The sequence below is a fragment of the Rhinopithecus roxellana genome, chromosome 10, assembly GCF_007565055.1.
Source record: "Rhinopithecus roxellana isolate Shanxi Qingling chromosome 10, ASM756505v1, whole genome shotgun sequence".
In the NCBI taxonomy this organism is placed as follows: Eukaryota; Metazoa; Chordata; class Mammalia; order Primates; family Cercopithecidae; genus Rhinopithecus; species Rhinopithecus roxellana.
The window spans coordinates 88,970,507-88,988,727 of record NC_044558.1 but is presented as its reverse complement, the minus strand read 5'-3'; the positions used below and the strand labels follow the sequence as shown (position 1 = coordinate 88,988,727).

General features: G+C 43.7%; 1 protein-coding gene across 1 annotated transcript in view; it reads left to right on the top strand.

The window, feature by feature from the left end:
• Positions 1–18,221, top strand: part of RNFT2 (ring finger protein, transmembrane 2) — a 112,880-nt gene that overhangs the window by 14,096 nt on the left and 80,563 nt on the right. The window contains exons 5-6 of the mRNA XM_010380132.2: positions 2,096–2,172; positions 14,074–14,174. Coding sequence (XP_010378434.2) covers positions 2,096–2,172; positions 14,074–14,174 — 178 coding nt within the window. The remainder of the gene's footprint in view (positions 1–2,095; positions 2,173–14,073; positions 14,175–18,221) is intronic.

The following is an 18,221-nucleotide window of genomic DNA, read 5'->3' as shown; positions in this document are numbered from 1 at the left end:
TACGGGCGTGAACCACCACACACGGCTTACTTATTAGATCATGGTGTTGCTGTGCCCTGGCAGGCTGTTGTTTTAGTACTGCAGTAGGAGTGATGGTAAGAATTATCTTGTGGCCTACTGTTTTCCATGAGAAAATATCAGTCAGGTGTGGTGGCTCATACCTATAATCCCAACATTTTGTGAGGCCAAGGCGGGAGGATTGCTTGAGGCCAGGAGTTCAAGACCAGCCTGAGAAACATAGTAAGACCCTATCTCTACTAAAAAAAAAAGAAAAAGAAAAAGAGAGAGAGAAAGCCTCGAGAGGAGATGAGACCATTCTTTATTTCTTGTTTTCTTCTCTCTGGGATTCCTCCACCTTCCTTGCTGGGGTGCTGTCCTATCAGCCCCACCCTTTCTATTCCTAGAAGTGAAAGCTGGCATGTTCCCCATTACCCTGAATTCGGGCATCACAGCTAAGTTTTGTTTTGTGAGTATGGTCATTTTCTTTTTCACTTGGCAGGTTTTTTTTTTTTTTTGGTTGTTGTTTTTTAATCACAAAGAAGAGCACCAAAAAGGATTATGGGGCTACTCATTCTTGTTTTATGTGCTTATAGTGAAGAAATACAGCTTCTACAAAGTAGATCTGGAAAAATAGCTGGAGTGCACATACCTATTAAAAGAGTAAGTGAGGCCGGGCACAGTGGCTCACACCTGTAATCCCAGCACATTGGGAGGCTGAAGTGGGCAGATCGCTTGAGGTCAGGAGTTTGAGCCCAGCCTGGCCAACATGGTGAAACCCCATCTCTACTAAAAATACAAAAATTAGCTGGGCGTGGTGGCAGGCACCTGTAATCCCAGCTACTCAGGAGGCTGAGGCACAAGAATCACTTGAAACCGGGAGGTGGAGGCTGCAGTGAGCTGCGATCACACCACTGCACTCCAGCCTGGACAACAGAGTGTGACAGTGCCAGATAGATAGATAGATAGATAGATAGATAGATAGATAGATAGATAGATAGATAGATAGAGCGAGCATCAGGTGAAAGAGGAATCCTGTCTGCAAATAACAAAAAGCAGGACTCAAAAATCATTATTCCAAGAGAATTCCAAGATTGTAGCTTGGCAAACAGTGGCAATTACATGACTGGTGGAAGAAAATTCAATTCCGTTATGCCATCTGCCTGGGTCATGTTTGTCTGTTAGCTGGGATTTTTTTTTTTTTCTCATTGAACATTAAACTTGAATTCCTTATGGTGCTGTGAGTTCTTTCTTTCTTTCATTTTTTTTTTTTTTTTTTAAGACAGAGTCTTGCTCTGTTGCCCAGGCTGGAGTACAGTGGTGTGATCTCGACTCACTGCAGCCTCCTCACCCTGGGTTCAAGCAATTCTTGTGCCTCAGCCTCCTGAGTAGCTGTGACTACAGGCGTGCCCACCAAGTCCAGCTAATTTTTGTATTTTTAGTAGAGATGTGATTTCACCATGTTGGCCAGGCTGATCTCAAACTCCTGGCCTCAAGTGATCTGCCTACCTCGGCCTCCCAAAGTACTGGGATTACAGGCGTGAGCCACTGCGTCCAGCTGTGAGTTTTTTCAATGTATGCTTTTATCACAAATTCTATCTGATTCTATCAGATTCTTTTTGAAAGTAGAAATAATAAGAGGCATCATTTACTAACTGCTAGGGATTATGATCTAGAAGCTTTATCCCTCCATGAGGTGTAAGTAATGTTATTGCTGTGTCTCTTTTACAGATGAGGAAACTGGGGCTCAGAGAGGTGCAGTGACTTGCCCAAGCTCACACAGAGAGGAAGTGGCAGAGCTGGGAATTGAACCTGGCCCTTACCAGACTGCACAGCCCATCCCCTTAGCCAGTGCTATAAAGTATCCCCACAGGGACCTAAATCCTGTCCCTAAGTCAGAATGACTCAGAATTCCCAGAGATTTAGATGGCAGCCCAAATCTCCCAGAAGTGGGGTTTTTTTTTTTTTTTTAATTTTTCTCTCTCTTCTGTCAACTCCAAGGGGCCCAGGGATGTGTCTTTTCCCTCATGTTGCTCAGCACCCAGGCTAGGCCTGATGAGTCTAAGTGGGTGACGTCAGGCCCTTCTCTGTCCCACAGGCATCGCTGTGTGCATTGGGATGGCTAGCACCTTCGCCTATGCCAACTCCACGCTCCGAGAACAGGTCTCTCTGAAGGTGAGTCACTTGCCAACCTAGTCTCCCGTGGCTGCTGCAACAAATAGCCACAAGCCAGGCGCAATCTTCCCGCTAAGTCTCCAAAGTCCATTTTGTCATTCTTATGCCTTTGTGTCCTCATAGCTTAGCTCCCACATATCAGTGAGAACATATGATGTTTGATTTTCCATTCCTGAGTTACTTCACTTGGAATAATAGTTTCCAGTCTCATCCAGGTCACTGCAAATGCTGTTAATTCATTCCTTTTTATGGCTGTGTAGTATTCCATCACATATGTGTATATGTGTGTGTGTGTGTATATACATATATATGTGTGTGTATATATACATACACACACACATATGATGGTATACACACACACACACACCACAATTTATGTACTTGTTGATTGATGGGCATTTGGGTTGGTTCCAAGATTTTGCTATTGTGAATTGTGCTGCTATAAACATGCGTGTGCAAGTATCTTTTTTGAATAATGGTTTCTTTTCCTCTGGGTAGATGCCTAACAGCAGGATTGCTGGATCAAATGGTAGCTCTACTTTTAGTTCTTTAAAGAATCTCCACACTGTTTTCCATAGTGGTTATACTAGTTTACATTCCCACCAGCAGTGTACAAGTGTTCCCTGTCCACTGCATTTACACTAGCATTTATTGTTTTTTGATTTCTTGATGACGGCCATTCTTGCAGGAGTGAGGTGGTATCACATTGTGGTTTGATTTGCATTTCCCTGGTCATGAGTGATGTGGAGCATTTTTTCACATTTTTGTTGACTATTTGTATATCTTCTTTTGAGAATTGTCTGTTCATGTCCTTAGCCCACTTTTTGATGGGATTGTCTGTTTTTTCTTACTGATTTGTTTGAGTTCATTGTAGATTCTGGATAATAGTCCCTTGTCAGATGTACAGATTGTGAAGATTTTTCTCCCACTCTGTGGGTCATCTGTTTACTCTGCTGACTGTTCCTTTTGCCGTGCAAAAGCTCTTTAGTTTCATTAGGTCCCAGCTATTTATCTTTGTCTTTATTGCATTTCCTTTTGGGTTCTTGGTCATGAAATCCTTGCCTAAGCCAATGTCTAGAAGGGGTTTTCCAGTGTTATCTTCTAGAATTTTTATAGTTTCAGGTCCTAGGTTTAAATCCTTAATCCATCTTGAGTTGATTTTTGTATAAGGTGAGAGATGAGGATCCAGTTTCATTCTCCTCATGTGGCTAGCCAATGATCCCAGCACCATTTGTCGAAAAGGGTGTCCTTTCCCCACTTTATGTTTCTGTTATGTTCAGTTAGCTGTATTTGGGTTTATTTCCGGATTCTCTATTCTGTTCCATTCATCTATGTGCCTATTTTTGTACCAGTACCACGCTGTTTTGGTGACTATGGCCTTATAGTATAGTTTGAAATTAGGGAATGTGATGCCTCCAGATTTGTTCTTTTTGCTTAGTCTTGCTTCAGTTATGTGGGCTCTTTTTTGGTTCCACATGAATTTTAGAATTGTTTTTTTCTAATTCGGTGAAGCATGATGGTGGTATTTTGATGAGGAGTGCATTGAATTTGTAGATTGCTTTTGGCAGTATGGTCATTTTCACAATATTGATTCTACCAATTCATGAGCATGGGATGTGTTTCCATTTGTTCGTGTCATCTATGATTTCTTTCAGCAATGTTTTGTAGTTGTCCTTGTAGATGTTTTTTGACTCCTTGGTTAGGAATATTCCTAAGTTTTGTTTTGTTTTTTGCAGCTATTGTATAAGGGGTTGAGTTCTTGATTTGATTCTCCACTTGGTTGCTGTTGGTGTATGTAAAAGAGCTACTGATTTGTGTACATTAATCTCGTACCTGGAAATTTTGTTTTATATTGGCTGATTCATCACAGATGGCTTTTATTACACTAAGGTATGTCCCTTGTATGCCAATTTTGCTGAGAGTTTTAATCGTAAAGCGATGCTAGATTTTGTCGAATGCTTTTTCTGCGTCTATTGAAATGATCAGGTGATTTTTGTTTTAAATTCTGTGTATGTGGTGTATCACATTTATTGACTTGCGCATGTTAAACCATCCCTGCATCCCTGGTATGAAACCCATTTGATCATGGTGGATTATCTTTTTGGTAATTTGTTGGATTCAGTTAGGAAGTATTTTGTTAAGGATTTGAGCATCTATGTTCATCAGGGATATCCATCTGTAGTTTTCTTTTTTGGTTATGTCCTTTTCTGGTTTTGGTATTAGGGTGATGCTGGCCTCATAGAATGAGTTAGGGAGGGTTCCTGCTTTCTCTATCTTGTGGAATAATGTTAAAAGGATTGGTACTAATTCTTCTTTGAATGTCTAGTAGAATTCTGCTGTGAATCTGTCTGGTCCTGGACATTTTTTTGTTGGTAATTTTTTAAATACCATTTCAATCTCACTGCTTGTTATTGGTCTGTTTAGGGTATCTAATTCTTCCTGATTTAAGCTAGAAGGGTTGTATTTTTCCAGGAATTTATCCGTCTCTTCTAGGTTTTCTAGTTTATGTGCATAAAGGTGTTCATAGTAGCCTTGATTGACCTTTTATATTTCAGTGGTGTCAGTTGAAATATCTTCTGTTTCTTTCCTTAGTGAGGTTATTGGATTTTCTCTCTTCTTTTCTTGGTTAATCTTGTCAATGGTCTATCAGTTTGATTTATCTTTTCAAAGAACCAGCTTTTTGTTTCATTTATCTTTTGAATTTTTTGTTTGTTTGTTTCAATTTCATTTAGTTCTGCTCTGATCTTGGTTATTTCCTTTATTCTGCTGGGTTTGGGTCTGGTTTCTTCTTGTTTCTCTAGTTCCTTGAGGTGTGACCTTAGAGTGTCAGTTTGTGCTCTTTCAGTCTTTTCGATGTAGGCATTTAGGGCTATGAACTTTCCTCTTAGCACCGCCTTTGCTGTATCCCAGAGGTTTTGATAGGTTGTGTCATTATTGTCATACAGTTTGAAGAATTTTTAAATCTCCATCTTGATTTCGTTTTTGACCCAATTATCATTCAGGAGCAGGTTATTTAATTTCCGTGTATTTGCATGGTTTTGAAGGTTCCTTTTGGAGTTGATTTCCAGTTTTATTCCGCTGTGGTCTGAGAGAGTACTTGATATAATTTCAATTTTCTTAAATTTATTGAGGCTCATTTTGTGACCTATCATGTAGTCTATCTTAGAGAAAGTTCCATGCGCTGTTGAATAGAATGTGTGTTCTGCAGTTGTCAGATGAAATGTTCCGTATATATCTTAAATCCATTTGTTCCAAGGTATAGTTTAAATCCATTGTTTCTTTGTTGACTTTCTGTCTTGATGATCTGTCTAGTGCTGCCAGTAGAGTACTGAAGTCCTCCACTATTATTGTGTTGCTGTCTATCTCATTTCTTAGGTCTATTAGCAATTGTTTTCTAAATTTGGGAGCTCCAGTGTTAGGTGCATATATATTTAGAAATATGATATTTTCCTGTTGGACAAGGTCTTTTACCATTATATAATGTCCCTCTTTGTCTCTTTTAACCATTGTTGCTTTAAAGTTTGTTTTGTCTGATATAAGAATAGCTACCCCTGCTTGCTTTTGGTGTCCATTTGCATGAAATGTCTCTTTCCACCCCTTTAAGTTTATGTGAGTCCTTATGTGTTAGATGAGTCTCCTGAAGGCAGCAGATGATTGTTTGGTGAGTTCGTATCTATTCTGTGGTTCTGTGTCTTTTAAGTGGAGCATTTAGGCCACTTACATTCAATGTTAGTATTGAAATGTGAGGTACCATTGCATTCATCATGCTCTTTGTTGCCTGTGTACTTTGGTTTTTTTCACTTTTTGTTTTCGCTTTTTAACTTGTCTTTTTGTTTTATGGTCCTATGTGATTTATGCTTTAAGGAGGTTCTGTTTTGATGCGTTTCCAGGATTTGTTTCAAGATTTAGAGCTCCTTTTAGCAGTTCTTATAGTGGTGACTTGGTAATGGCGAATTCTTGGTAATGGCGAATTCTCTCAGCATTTGTTTGTCTGAAAAATACTGTATCTTTCCTTCATATATGATTGTTAGTTTCACTGGATACAAAATTCTTGGCTAATCATTGTTTTGTTTGAGGAGGCTGAAGATAGGGCCCCAATCCCTTCTGGCTTGTAGGGTTTCTGCTGAGAAATCTGCTGTTAATCTGATAGGTTTTCCTTTATAGGTTAGCTGGTGCTTCTGTCTCACAGCTGTTAAGACTCTTTACTTCATTTTAACTTTGAATAACCTGATGACAGTGTGCCTAGGCAAAGACCTTTTTGCGATGAATTTCCGAGGTGTTCTTTGTGCTTCTTGTATTTGGACGTCTAGGTCTCTAGCAAGGCCTGGGAAGTTTTCCTTGATTATTCCCCCAAATATGTTTTCCAAGTTTTCAGAATTCTTTTCTTCTTCAGGAACACTGATTATTCTTAAGTTTGGTCATTTAACATAATCCCAGACTTCTTGGAGGCTTTGTTCATATTTTCTTATTCTTTTTTCTTTGTCTTTGTTAGATTGGGTTAATTCAAAGACTTTGTCTTCGAATTCTACTTGTTCAAGTCTATTGCTAAGAGTTTCCAGAGCATTTCACATTTCTAAAAGTGTATCCAAAGTTTCCTGAATTTTTTATTGTTTTTTCTTTAAGCTATCTATTTCCTTGAGTATTTCTCCCTTCACTTCTTATATCATATTTTGGATTTCATTGCATTGGGCTTTGCCTTTCTCTGGTCCATCCCTGATTAGCTTAATAACCAACCTCCTGAATTCTTTTTCAGGTAAATCAGGTATTTCTTCTTGGTTTAGATCCATTGCTGGTGAACTAGCATGATTTTTGGGGGTTGTGAAGAGCCTTGTTTTGTCATATTACCAGGGTTGGTTTTCTGGTTCCTTCTCATTTGGGTAAGCTCTGTCAGACGGAAGGTCTAGGGCTAAAGGCTGTTGTTCAGATTCTTTTGTCCCACGGGGTGTTCCCTTGTTGTATTCTCCCCCTTTTCCTATGGATGTGGCTTCCTGTGAGCCAAACTGCAGTGATTGTTGTCTGTCTTCTGGGTCTAGCCACCCAGTGAGTCTACCTGGCTCCAGGCTGGTACCAGGGGTTATCTGCACAGAGTCCTGTGATGTGAACTGTCTATGGGCCTCTCAGCCATGGATACCAGTGCCTGTTCCTGTGGAGGTGGTGGAGGGTACAATGGACTCCATGAGGGTTCTTAGCTTTGGTGGTTTAATGTGCTATTTTTGTGCTGGTTGGCCTCCTGCCAGGAGGTGGCGCTTTCCAGAGGTCATCAGCTGCGGTAATGTAGAGAGGAACCAGCAGGGCCCTAGAACTCCCAAGTTTATTTGCCCATTGTCTTCCGCTACCAGGGAAAACCTACATAGGAAAGGACATGGTAGGGGTGAGGCTAGACGTGTCTGACCTCAGACTCTTCCTTGGGCAGGTCTTGCTATGGGGGGAAGTAGGTGACATACCCAGCTCACTGGAGTTGTGCACCAAGGAGGATTATGGCTGCTTCTGCTGAGTCATGCAGGTTGTCAGGGAAGTGGGGGAAAGCTGGCAGTCACAGGCCTCACCCAGCTCCCATGCAAAATGAAGGGCCCGTCTCACTCCCACCGTGCTCACCGCAACAGCCCCCAGACCGTTTCCAGGTGGAGAGCGAGAGGGGCTTGAAAACCCGCCCCAGGCTCTCCACTTCCCGGCTGCCAAGGAAGAGGCTTTCGTTCTTCCCCCTGCCGTGGAGTCTGCACGCTGGATTTGCACCCTCCCCTGAGTTCTGGCCAGGAGGCTTCTTACCCTGTTCAAATTATTACAGAGTTCAGCTAGAGATTTGCTTCTCCCTGTGGAGTTTTAGCCCCTGCTCCTACCCATTGGATCTCCGTGGTGCCAGGCAGGAAAGGACTGCTCGGGGACCCAGCGAGTGCCCAGGGTCTTGCTGTTGCTTCCTTTACCCCTGTATTTTGCTCAGCTCTCCAAATTGACTCAGCGCCAGATAAAGTCGGAGACTTCTGCAAACAGACCTTCAGCTTCCCTGGTGAGGGTGAGTGTTTGGGAGAGGAGGGTCTCCCTTTCCCATTTCCGCAGTTGGGGCACTCACAGTTTTGCCGGGCTCTCCTGGGTCCTCCAGGAGCGGTCCGCTTCCTTCAGAGAGTCTGTGGGTCCCCTCAGGATTGCTGGTTTGTCCTTGCAGTCAATCTGGTGCTAAAATTCACAATGCGAGCTGCCACCGCTGCTGCGTCTGGAGCTGCAATCTAGTCCTGCCTCCCATCCGCCATGATCTCACCAAAACCTCTTCTTTTATTTTATAATTTTTAGAGACAGAGTCTTGCCCTGTCAACCCAGGCTGGAGTGCAGTGGCATGACCATAGCTTATTGCAGCTTCCAACTCCCAGGCTCAAATGATCCTCCGACCTCAGCCTCCTAGGGAGACCATGCTTCTGCCTGTCACCCCTGGGTAGATCCCTGAGTGTTCCTTCCTTCTCCCCTCCAGCAGCGGCATCTCCTTCACATACCCCTGGCCCAGTCGCTTTACGCCACAGACATTCAGCTCATTAGCTCACTTTCATTTTTTGTTTGTTTCTTTTTGAGACGGAGTCTTGCTCTGTTGCCCAGGCTGGAGTGCAGTGGCATGATCTCCGCGCACTGCAACCTCTGCCTCCCAGGTTCAAGCAATTCCCCTGCCTCAGTCTTCCCAGTAGCTGGGACTACAGACACACACCACCATGCCCAGCTAATTTTGTATTTTTAGTAGAGATGGGGTTTCGCCATGTTGGCCCGGCTGGTCTCAAACTCCTGACCTCAGGTAATCTGCACGCCTCGGTCTCCAAAAGTGCTGGGATTACAGGCGTGAGCCACCACACCTGGCCCCATTAGGTTACTTTCATTCCACCTTCATACTTTTGGCCATACCTCTTACGCTGCTGGGTGGACACAGAGCTTCACCGCCATCCTCCTGCATGTCCTCTGTGTCTGCTGAGCACTGTGTGCCTGGCACAGCGCTGAGCCCATTGCTCATCTCAGCAGGTTCATCCCAGCAACCAGCGAGGGAAGCAAAATCATTCTGTCATTTTCCCACCGAGGAAAGAGTGGCTCAGAGACACTAAGTTCCTTACCTGAGGTCACACAGCCAGTGCAAGTGGTGGCATCATGATTTGCACCCGGATAGTTGAGCCCATGCTCATTCCAGGTTCAAATCCCGTCTTCTCCACCCACCTGCAGACCCTCAATTAGGTTACTTTGGTGATCTCAGCCTCAGGTGCCGCCTCTGGAAAAGAGCCTGTTGGCACCAGTTCACAAACCCATTGAAAGGATTAAATAGTGCATCTAGGCAGGTTGTGGTGGCTCATGCCTGTAATCCCAACTACTCACCTGTAATCCCAACTACTCAGGAGGCTGAGGCATGAGAATCATTTGAATCTGGGAGGTAGAGGTTGCAGTGAGCCAAGATCACACCACCACACTCCAACCTGGGTGACAGAGTGAGACTCTGTCTCAAAAAAGAAGAAAAAAAGAAAAGAGCCAGGCGCGGTGGCTCATGCCTGTAATCCCAGCACTTTGGGAGGCCAAGGTGGGTGGGTCACTTGAGGTCAGGAGTTCAAGACCAGCCTGAACAATGTGGTGAAATCCCATCTCTACTAAAAAAAAATACAAAATTAGCCAGGTGTGGTGGCTCACACCTGTAATCCCAGGTACTTGGGAAGCTGAGGCAGGAGAATTGCTTGAACCCGGGAGGTGGAGGTTGAAGTGAGCCAAGATCACGTCATTGCACACCAGCCTGGGCAATAAGAGTGAAACTCCATCAGAAAAGAACAAAAAGAAAGAAAAGAGAGAAAAGAAAGGAAGGAAAGAAGGAGGGAGGGAAGGAGGGAGGGAGGAAGGGAGGGAGGGAGGGAAAGAAGGAAGGAAAAGAAGGAGTACATACAAGGTGTTAAGCACAAGTACTGGGCATGGTGGCCTATGCCTCTAATCCCAGCAACTTAGGAGGCTGAGGCAGGAGGATCCCTTGAACCCAGGAGTTTGAGACCAGCCTGGGCAACATAGCAAGACCCCCCTCTTCTCTACAATTTTTTTTTTTTTTTTTTTGAGATGAAGTCTCAGTGTGTCACCCAGGCTGGAGTGCAGTGGTGCGATCTCCACTCGCTGCAACCTCCGCCTCCCAAGTAGTGAGATTACAGGTGTGTACCACCAAGATTACCAAGCGATTCTCCTGCCTCAGCTTCCTGAGTAGGTGAGATTACAGGCGCATGCCACCACGCCCGGCTCATTTTTGTATTTTTAGTAGAGATGGGGTTTTGCCACGTTGGCCAGGCTGGTCTTGAACACCTGACCTCAGGTGATCCTCCCACCTCAGCCTCCCAAAGTGCTGGGATTACAGGCGTGAGCCATTGCACCCGGCTTGCAAAATTTTTTTTAAAAGTTAGCCAGGTGTGGTGGCATGTGCCTCTCCTCCTAGCTACTCAGGAGGCTGAAGCAGGAGGATTGCTTGATCCCAGGAGTTTGAGGCTGCAGTGAGCTATGATTGCACTACTGCACTCCAGCCTGGGCAACAGAGCAAGACCTTCTCTGTTTTAAAAAAAAAAAGAAGGTGCTGTTTAGCATGGTGCCTGGCATATAGGAAACATTTAATTGAGCTAGTTTTCAAAAGTCTGTGCTTTCAGAAAAAAAAAAAAAATCTCATCAAAAAGGGGCCTAAGGATGTGAACAGGCAATTCTCAAAAGAAGATATACAAATAGCCAACAAACTTATGAAAAAATGCTCCACATCACTCATGATCAGGGAAATGCCAATCAAAACACAATGCGATACCACCTCACTCCTGCAAGAATGGCCGTCATCAAAAAAATCAAAAAATAATAGATGTCGGTATGGATGCAGGAACACTTTTACAGTGCTGGTGGGGACATAAACTAATACAACCACTATGGAAAACAGTGTGGAGATTCCTTAAAGAACTGAAAGTAGAAGTACCATTTGATCCAGCAATCCTACTACTGGACATCTACCCAGAGGAAAAGAAGTCATTATACAAAAAAAATACTTGCTCACGCATGTTTATAGCAGCACAGTTCACAATTTCAAAAATGTAGAACCAGCCCAAATGCCCATCAATCAATGTGTAAGTAAAGAAACTGTGGTATATGTATATGAAGGAATACTACTCAGCCATAAAAAGGAATGAATTAATGGAATTTGCAGCAACCTGGATGAGATTGGAGATTATTATTCTAAGTAAAGTAACTCAGGAATGAAAAAAATAAACCTTGTATGTTCTCACTGATAAGTGGTAGCTAAGCTGTGAGGATGCAAAGGCATAAGAATGATACAGTGGACTTTGGGGACTCTGGGGGAAAGGGTGGGAAGGGGGTGAGGGATAAAAGACTGCAAATTGGGTTCAGCATATACTGCCCAGGTGATGGGTGTGTGAAAATCTCGCAGATCACCACTGAAGAACTTATTCATGTAATACCACCTGTTCACCAAAAACCTATGGAACTAATTTTTTTTTTTTTTAAGTCTGTGCTTTCTCCTGCACAGGTGATCCCATAATAATCACCAGCTTCACTGACCCTTCTATAACATCATCTGCTTTCTCAAAAACACTTGGGCCTCCATGCAGGATGGAGGACAACCCGGTCTCCATTTGCACGTGAGCACATTGAGGTTCGGAGTTGGGGACAGAGTCAGAGGTCCTTCCTGACCCTTAGTCTCATCTTCTTTATGCAAACTCCTTTCTGCTGCTGTTAAAACAGTAGGAGGGGCCAGGGACAGTGGCTTACGCCTATAATCCCAGCACTTTGGGAGGCTGAGGCAGGTAGATCACCTGAGTTCAGGAGTTCGAGACCAACCTGGCCAACATGGTGAAACCCCATCTCTACTAAAAATACAAAAATTAGCTGGGCATGGTGGCGGGCGCCTGTAATCTCAGCCACTTGGGAGGCTGAGGCAGGAGAACCACTTGAACCCAGGAGGCAGAGATTGCAATGAGTTGAGATTGCGCCATTGCACTCCAGCCTGGGCAACAAGAGTGAAACTCCGTCTCAAAAACAAACAAGCAAAAATAGCTTTGGGGGCTAGGTTTCTCTCAAATGCAGTAACATCCAAATGGCACCTTTACTTAAATTTTAGGAGCTAAGAGGATCTCTGTATCCATGGACGGGCCTCCAGGGGTCCTTGATCCTCATGAAGACACAGGTGACACTTTGCCTGTGTGTGCATATCTTCCATAAGAGCAGGTCTACATGGCCCTTAGTAAGCGTAGGCATCTCAGCTTATTAGGAGAAAACTACCTCCTTTGTCCTTCAGATTCTGTCTTCCCAGAACATTGCTAATTCCCTCTTCCTATTCCACCTTTGGTTTGGATTCATAGAGAATTAAACTGGAATCTATTTATTGGAGTAAAAAGAGCTACCGGGTGGATTAATCACATTGATAAGAGCAGTTGGTTGGTTGGAGGTGGTTTCTAGCGTCATTAACCTTGACCACTCCTGGAATAATGGGTGGATGGAGATGCATTTGTTTCGTCCACTCTCTGGAAATGTGCATCGTAACAGTGCGTGGGGCACTGAGCTGTGTCTGGAGACAGTGTGTATGAGCATTTACCGAAACCACAGGGAAGGTTGCACTGGGAAAGTTATGACCTCATCTTATTCCAGCAATGTAGCCACTCCAGTCCAAGAAAAGACATGAGCTGTTGAGAATCAACAGCAGAGGGGTCTGCCTGTGTGTCCCAGGGTACATAGGCAGGAACATGCCCCTCTTTGCATCTCCTTCAGATATTTCCTAGGATTGCTCTAAGGCTGTGAAACTGCTGGGAAACAGCAAACTGAGGATTTCCAATTTGTCTTCCTGGGGACTAGACAGGAACGAGGCTGAAGAAGGAGAAATGGGGCTGGATTGTGAAGGGCTTTGAGAATTAGGTGTATAAGTTTGAATTTAATTCTACGCTGTGGTGCTCCATGGAACGGTCAGTCCAGGGCAGTGGGCTAGAGGTCTGTCCTAGAAAAAGTGAAAGCAGAAATTTTCAACTTCTAGATCCGAATCTTCTGCTGGGTTATAAACTCTTAATAATCAGTCCTATTGCTTAGCAAGCTTCAAATATGAATCTGTACCAGACTGAATGTTTGCATTTAAAAATGTGACTTTTGCCTGTAATTCCAGTGTTTTGGGAGCCCAAGGCAGGAGGATCACTTGAGGCGAGGAGTTCAGGACTAGCCTGAGCCAAATAGCAAGATTCTGTCTCTACAAAAAAAAATTTTTTTTTCAATTAGCCAGGTATAGTGACACCTGCCTGTGGTGCTAGCTACTCAGGAGGCTGAGGCAGGAGGATCACTTGAGCCCAGGAGTTCAAGGTTACAGTGAGCTATGATCACCCTACTGTACTCCAGCCTAGGCAACAGAAAAAATAAATAAAAATAAAAATTTGATTTAATATTTAACAACAACTCCATTTTCAAATGAAGACACATACCCTTGAGGTTTCTTAACCTCTCTGTGCTTTAGTTCTTAACGGCATTTTATGTACTTTGATTCTTACAACTCTATAAGGTAGATACTAAGATACACCCATTTTACAGATGAGGAAAGGGAAACTGAAAGAGTTTAAATAACTTGCCTGGAGTTGGACAGCTCCCACACAGGATTTGACCAGAGATTTGAATGTGTGCCATCCAGCTCGAGTCTGCTGCGAACCACGTTGCTCTCTTGCCTTTCTAGATAGTTTTTCAAGCAGATGTCCACCATTCTGCCACCTTCTCCGTGACCACCACTTGGGTCTCAGTGGAATGGAAAGGTTCCAATGCCCTTCCCTTCACCTTCAGCACCACTTCCTTCAAAGCATTGACAAAGTGAAAAGCTGCCAGTCATCAGGGTACATTCTGGAAGGTTCTGCCACGTCCACCTTTGATATCACAGATCTCTTGCTTTGTCTTCAGGAGAAGAGGTCGGTACTGGTCATCTTGTGGATCTTGGCCTTTCTGGCGGGGAACACCCTCTATGTGCTTTATACATTCAGCTCCCAGCAGCTGTACAACAGGTGAGCATGGGAATCCAACCCCCACAGTGGGAGAGTGGGGCACTTGGCTGGGCTATTACTCCTCATGTATATCTAAACCAGCACTCAATAGTAGAAATTCAAGAGAAGCCATATAGGTAAATTAACATCTTCTAGTTACTGAAAACTAAACAGAAACAGGTGGATGCAATTATAATAATTTATTTTATTTAACCCAGTATATCAAAAATATTTGGGTTTTGTTTGTTTGTTTGTTCATTTTGAGACAGGATCTCACTGCATCACCCAGACTGGCAGTAGTGTGATCACAGCTCACTGGAGCCTCGACCTCCCTGGGCTCAGGTGATCCTCCCACCTCAGCCTCCCAAATAACTGGTACTACAGGTGCATGCCACCACACCTGGCTAATTTTTATAGTTTTTGTAGAGACAGAATTTCCCTTTGTTGCCCAGGCTGGTCTCGGACCTCTGAGCTCAGGCAATCCACCTGCCTCGGCCTCCCAAAGTGCTGGGATCATTACAGGCATGGGCCACCGCACCTGGCCCCAAAATATTGTCATTTCAGCATGCAATCGATATAAAAATTATAAATGAGATATTTTACGTTTTTTGTTTTTTTTTTTTTTTTTGAGACGGAGTCTCACTCTGTTGCCTAGGCTGGAGTGCAGTGGCAGGATCTTAGCTCACTGCAGTCTCGGGTTCAAGCAGTTCTCCTGCCTCAGCCTCCTGAGTAGCTGGGATCACAGGCACGTGCCACCACGCCCAGTGAATTGTTGTATTTTTAGTAGAGACAGGGTTTCACCATATTGGTCAAGCTGGTCCCAAACTCCTGACCTCGTGATCCGCCCGCCTCGGCCTCCCAAAGTGCTGGGATTACAGGCATGAGCCACTGCGCCTGGTTTTACATTCTTTTTTCACATTAAGTCTTTGTAATCTGGTATCTTACACATACAGCTTATGTCAGTTCCAATCAACCAGATTTCAAGTATTCAAAATGGTTAGTGAACACTGTATGAATAGTGCTCTGGAATATTTCTGGAAGGACAACCAAGAAACTGGAAATAATAATTGCCTCTTGGTGGGCACTGGAGATCAGAAACCTACTTTGCACAGTTTGGCCTTTTTTTTTTTTTTTTGAGATGGAGTTTCACTCTTTGTTGCCCAGGCTGGGGTGCAGTGGCGCAATCCTGGCTCACTGCAACCTCTGCCTCCCAGCTTCAAGTGATTCTCCTGTCTCAGCCTCTTGAGTAGCCAGGATTACAGGTGCCCGCCACCACACCCAGCTAATTTTTGTATTTTTCTTAGAGATGGGGTTTCACCATGTTGGCCAGGCTGGTCTCGAACTCCTGACCTGAGGTGATCTGTCGACCTTGGCTTCCCAAAGTGCTGGGATTACAGGCGTGAGCCACCATGCCTGGCCCAGTTTGGCCTTTTATATTACAGTCATGTGTCACGTAATGATGTTTCCATCAACGATGGACCATATAGACAGCAGTGGTCCCATAAGGTTATAATGGAGCTGGAAAATTCTATTGCCTAGTGATACTGCAGCCATCATAATGCTGTAGCACAGTGCCTTACGTATTTGTGTTGATGCTGGGGTAAACCTATTGTCCTGCCAGTCATATAAAAGAGGAGTGCATACAATTTATGTACAGTACTTAATGCTTGATAATGATAATAAAAGACTATATTACTGGTTTATATGTTTACTATACTTTTCATTGTCATTTTCTTTTCTTTTTCTCTTTTTTTTTTTTTTTTTTTGAAACCGAGTTTTGCTCTTGTCGCCCAGACTGGAGTGCAGTGGCACGATCTCGGCTCATTGCAACCTCCGTCTCCCAGGTTCAAGTGATTCTCCTGCCTCAGCCTCCCAAATAGCTGGGATTACAGGCACTCACCACCATGCCTGGTTAATTTTTGTATTTTTAGTAGAGACAGGGTTTCGCCATGTTGGCCAGGCTGGTCTCAAGCTCCTGATCTCAGGTGATCTACCTGCCTCAACTTCCCAAAGTGCTGAGATTACAGGCGTGAGCCACAGTGCCCAGCCCATTGTCATTTCAGAGTGTACTTTTTCTACTTATAAAAAATAAAAGTTGGCTGGGCATGGTGGCTCACGCCTGCAATCTCAGCACTTTGAGAGGCCAAGGTGGGCAGATCATGAGGTCAGGAGTTCAAGACCAGCCTGGCCAAGATGGTGAAACCCCCGTCTGTACTAAATATACAAAACTTAGCCGGGCGTGGCGGCGGGCGCCTGTAATCCCAGCTACTCAGGAAGCTGAGCCAGAGAATTGCTTGGACCCAGGAGGCAGAGGTTGCAGTGAGCCGTGATTGCGCCACTGCACTCCAGACAGAGCGAGACTGTGTCTCAGAGTTAACTGTAAGGCAGCCTTAGGCAGTGCCTTTCAGAAGAAGACATTGCCGTCATAGGAAATGACAGTGCCATGGGTGTTACTGCCCCTGAAGATCTTCCAGTGGGACAAGATGTGGAGGTGGAAGACAGTGATATTGATGATTCTGACCCCATTTAGGGTGAGGCTAAGGTGTATGTTTGTGTCTTAAGTTTTAACAAAAAGTTTTAAAAATTGGAAAAACCTTATAGAATAAGGATATAAAGAAAGAACATATTTCTGTACAGCTGTACAATCTGTTTTAAGCTAAATGTTATTATAAAATAGTCAAAAAATAAAAACAGTGTACAAAGTAAATGTTACAGTAAGCTAAGGTCAATTTATGATTGAAGAAATAAGCATTTTAAAATAAATGTAACGGCCGGGCATGGTGGCTCACACCTGTAATCCCAGCACTTCGGGAGGCCAAGGTGGGTAGATCACTTGAGGTCAGGAGTTTGAGACCAGCCTGGCCAACATGGTGAAACCCCGTCTCTACTTAAAAAAATACCAAAATTAGCCAGGTGTGGTGGCAAGAACCTGTAATCCCAGCTACTTGGGAGGCTGAGGCAGGAGAATCATTTGAACCCAGAAGGCGGAGGCTACAGTAAGCCAAGATCACGCCACTGCATCCAGTCTGGGTGATAGAATGAGACTCTATCTCAAAATAAAATAAAATGAATGTAGTGTAGCCTACATGTACAGTGTCTGTAAATTCTACAGCAGTGTATAGTCATGTCTTTAGGCCTTCACATTCATTCACTACTCTCTCATTGACTCACCCAGAGCAACTCCCAGTCCCGCAAGCTCCAGTGATAATAAGTGTCCTATATGGGTGTACCTTTTTTCATCCTTTATATGGTATTTTTACTGTGCCCTTTCTGTTTAGATATACAAATACCATTGTGTTATAATTCCCTATAGTATTCAGTACAGTAACATGTTACATAGGTTTGTAACCTAAGAGTAATAGGCTGTAAGTAGGCTATGCTATCTAGTTTTGTGTAAGTCAACTCTATGGTGTTCACACAAGGACCAAATCACCTAAGGATGTGTTTCTCAGAAAAATGTCCCAGTCACTTAGCGATGTATGACTGTATTTTATTTTTTTCCCCATCTGATGAATGTAAGAGCTTTTAAAGGTGATTTTAATGTATGTATGTCCTTTTTCTTTGTTTTTTCCTTTTTTTTTTTTTTTTTTTTTTGAGACAAGGTCTTGCTCTGTCACCCAGGCTGGAGTGCAGTGGGTGGATCACACTTACTGAAACCTCGACCTCCCAGCCTCAAGCAATCTTCCCACCTCAGACTCCCAAGTAGCTGGGACTTAAGGCGCATGATACCATGCTCAGCTAATTTTTTTTACTTTTAGTAGAGATGGGGTTTCTCCATGTTGCCCAGGCTGGTCTTGAACTCCTTACCTCAAGTGATCCACCCATCTCAGCCTTCCAAATGGTTCACAGGTGTTAGCCTTTGTGACCAGCTTTTTCTTTTTTCATTCATTCGTTAATTGATTCATTTATGCCTGTACTTTTTTTAAGTCCTTAAAGATACTCACTAAAACAGAGGTTGGCAGACTACAGCCGTTCACCCATTTTGATTAGTAACATTTTGCTGAAACACAGCTACACCCATCCATTTACGTATCGTTTGAGTTCATCTGTGTTCCGACAGAGTTGAAC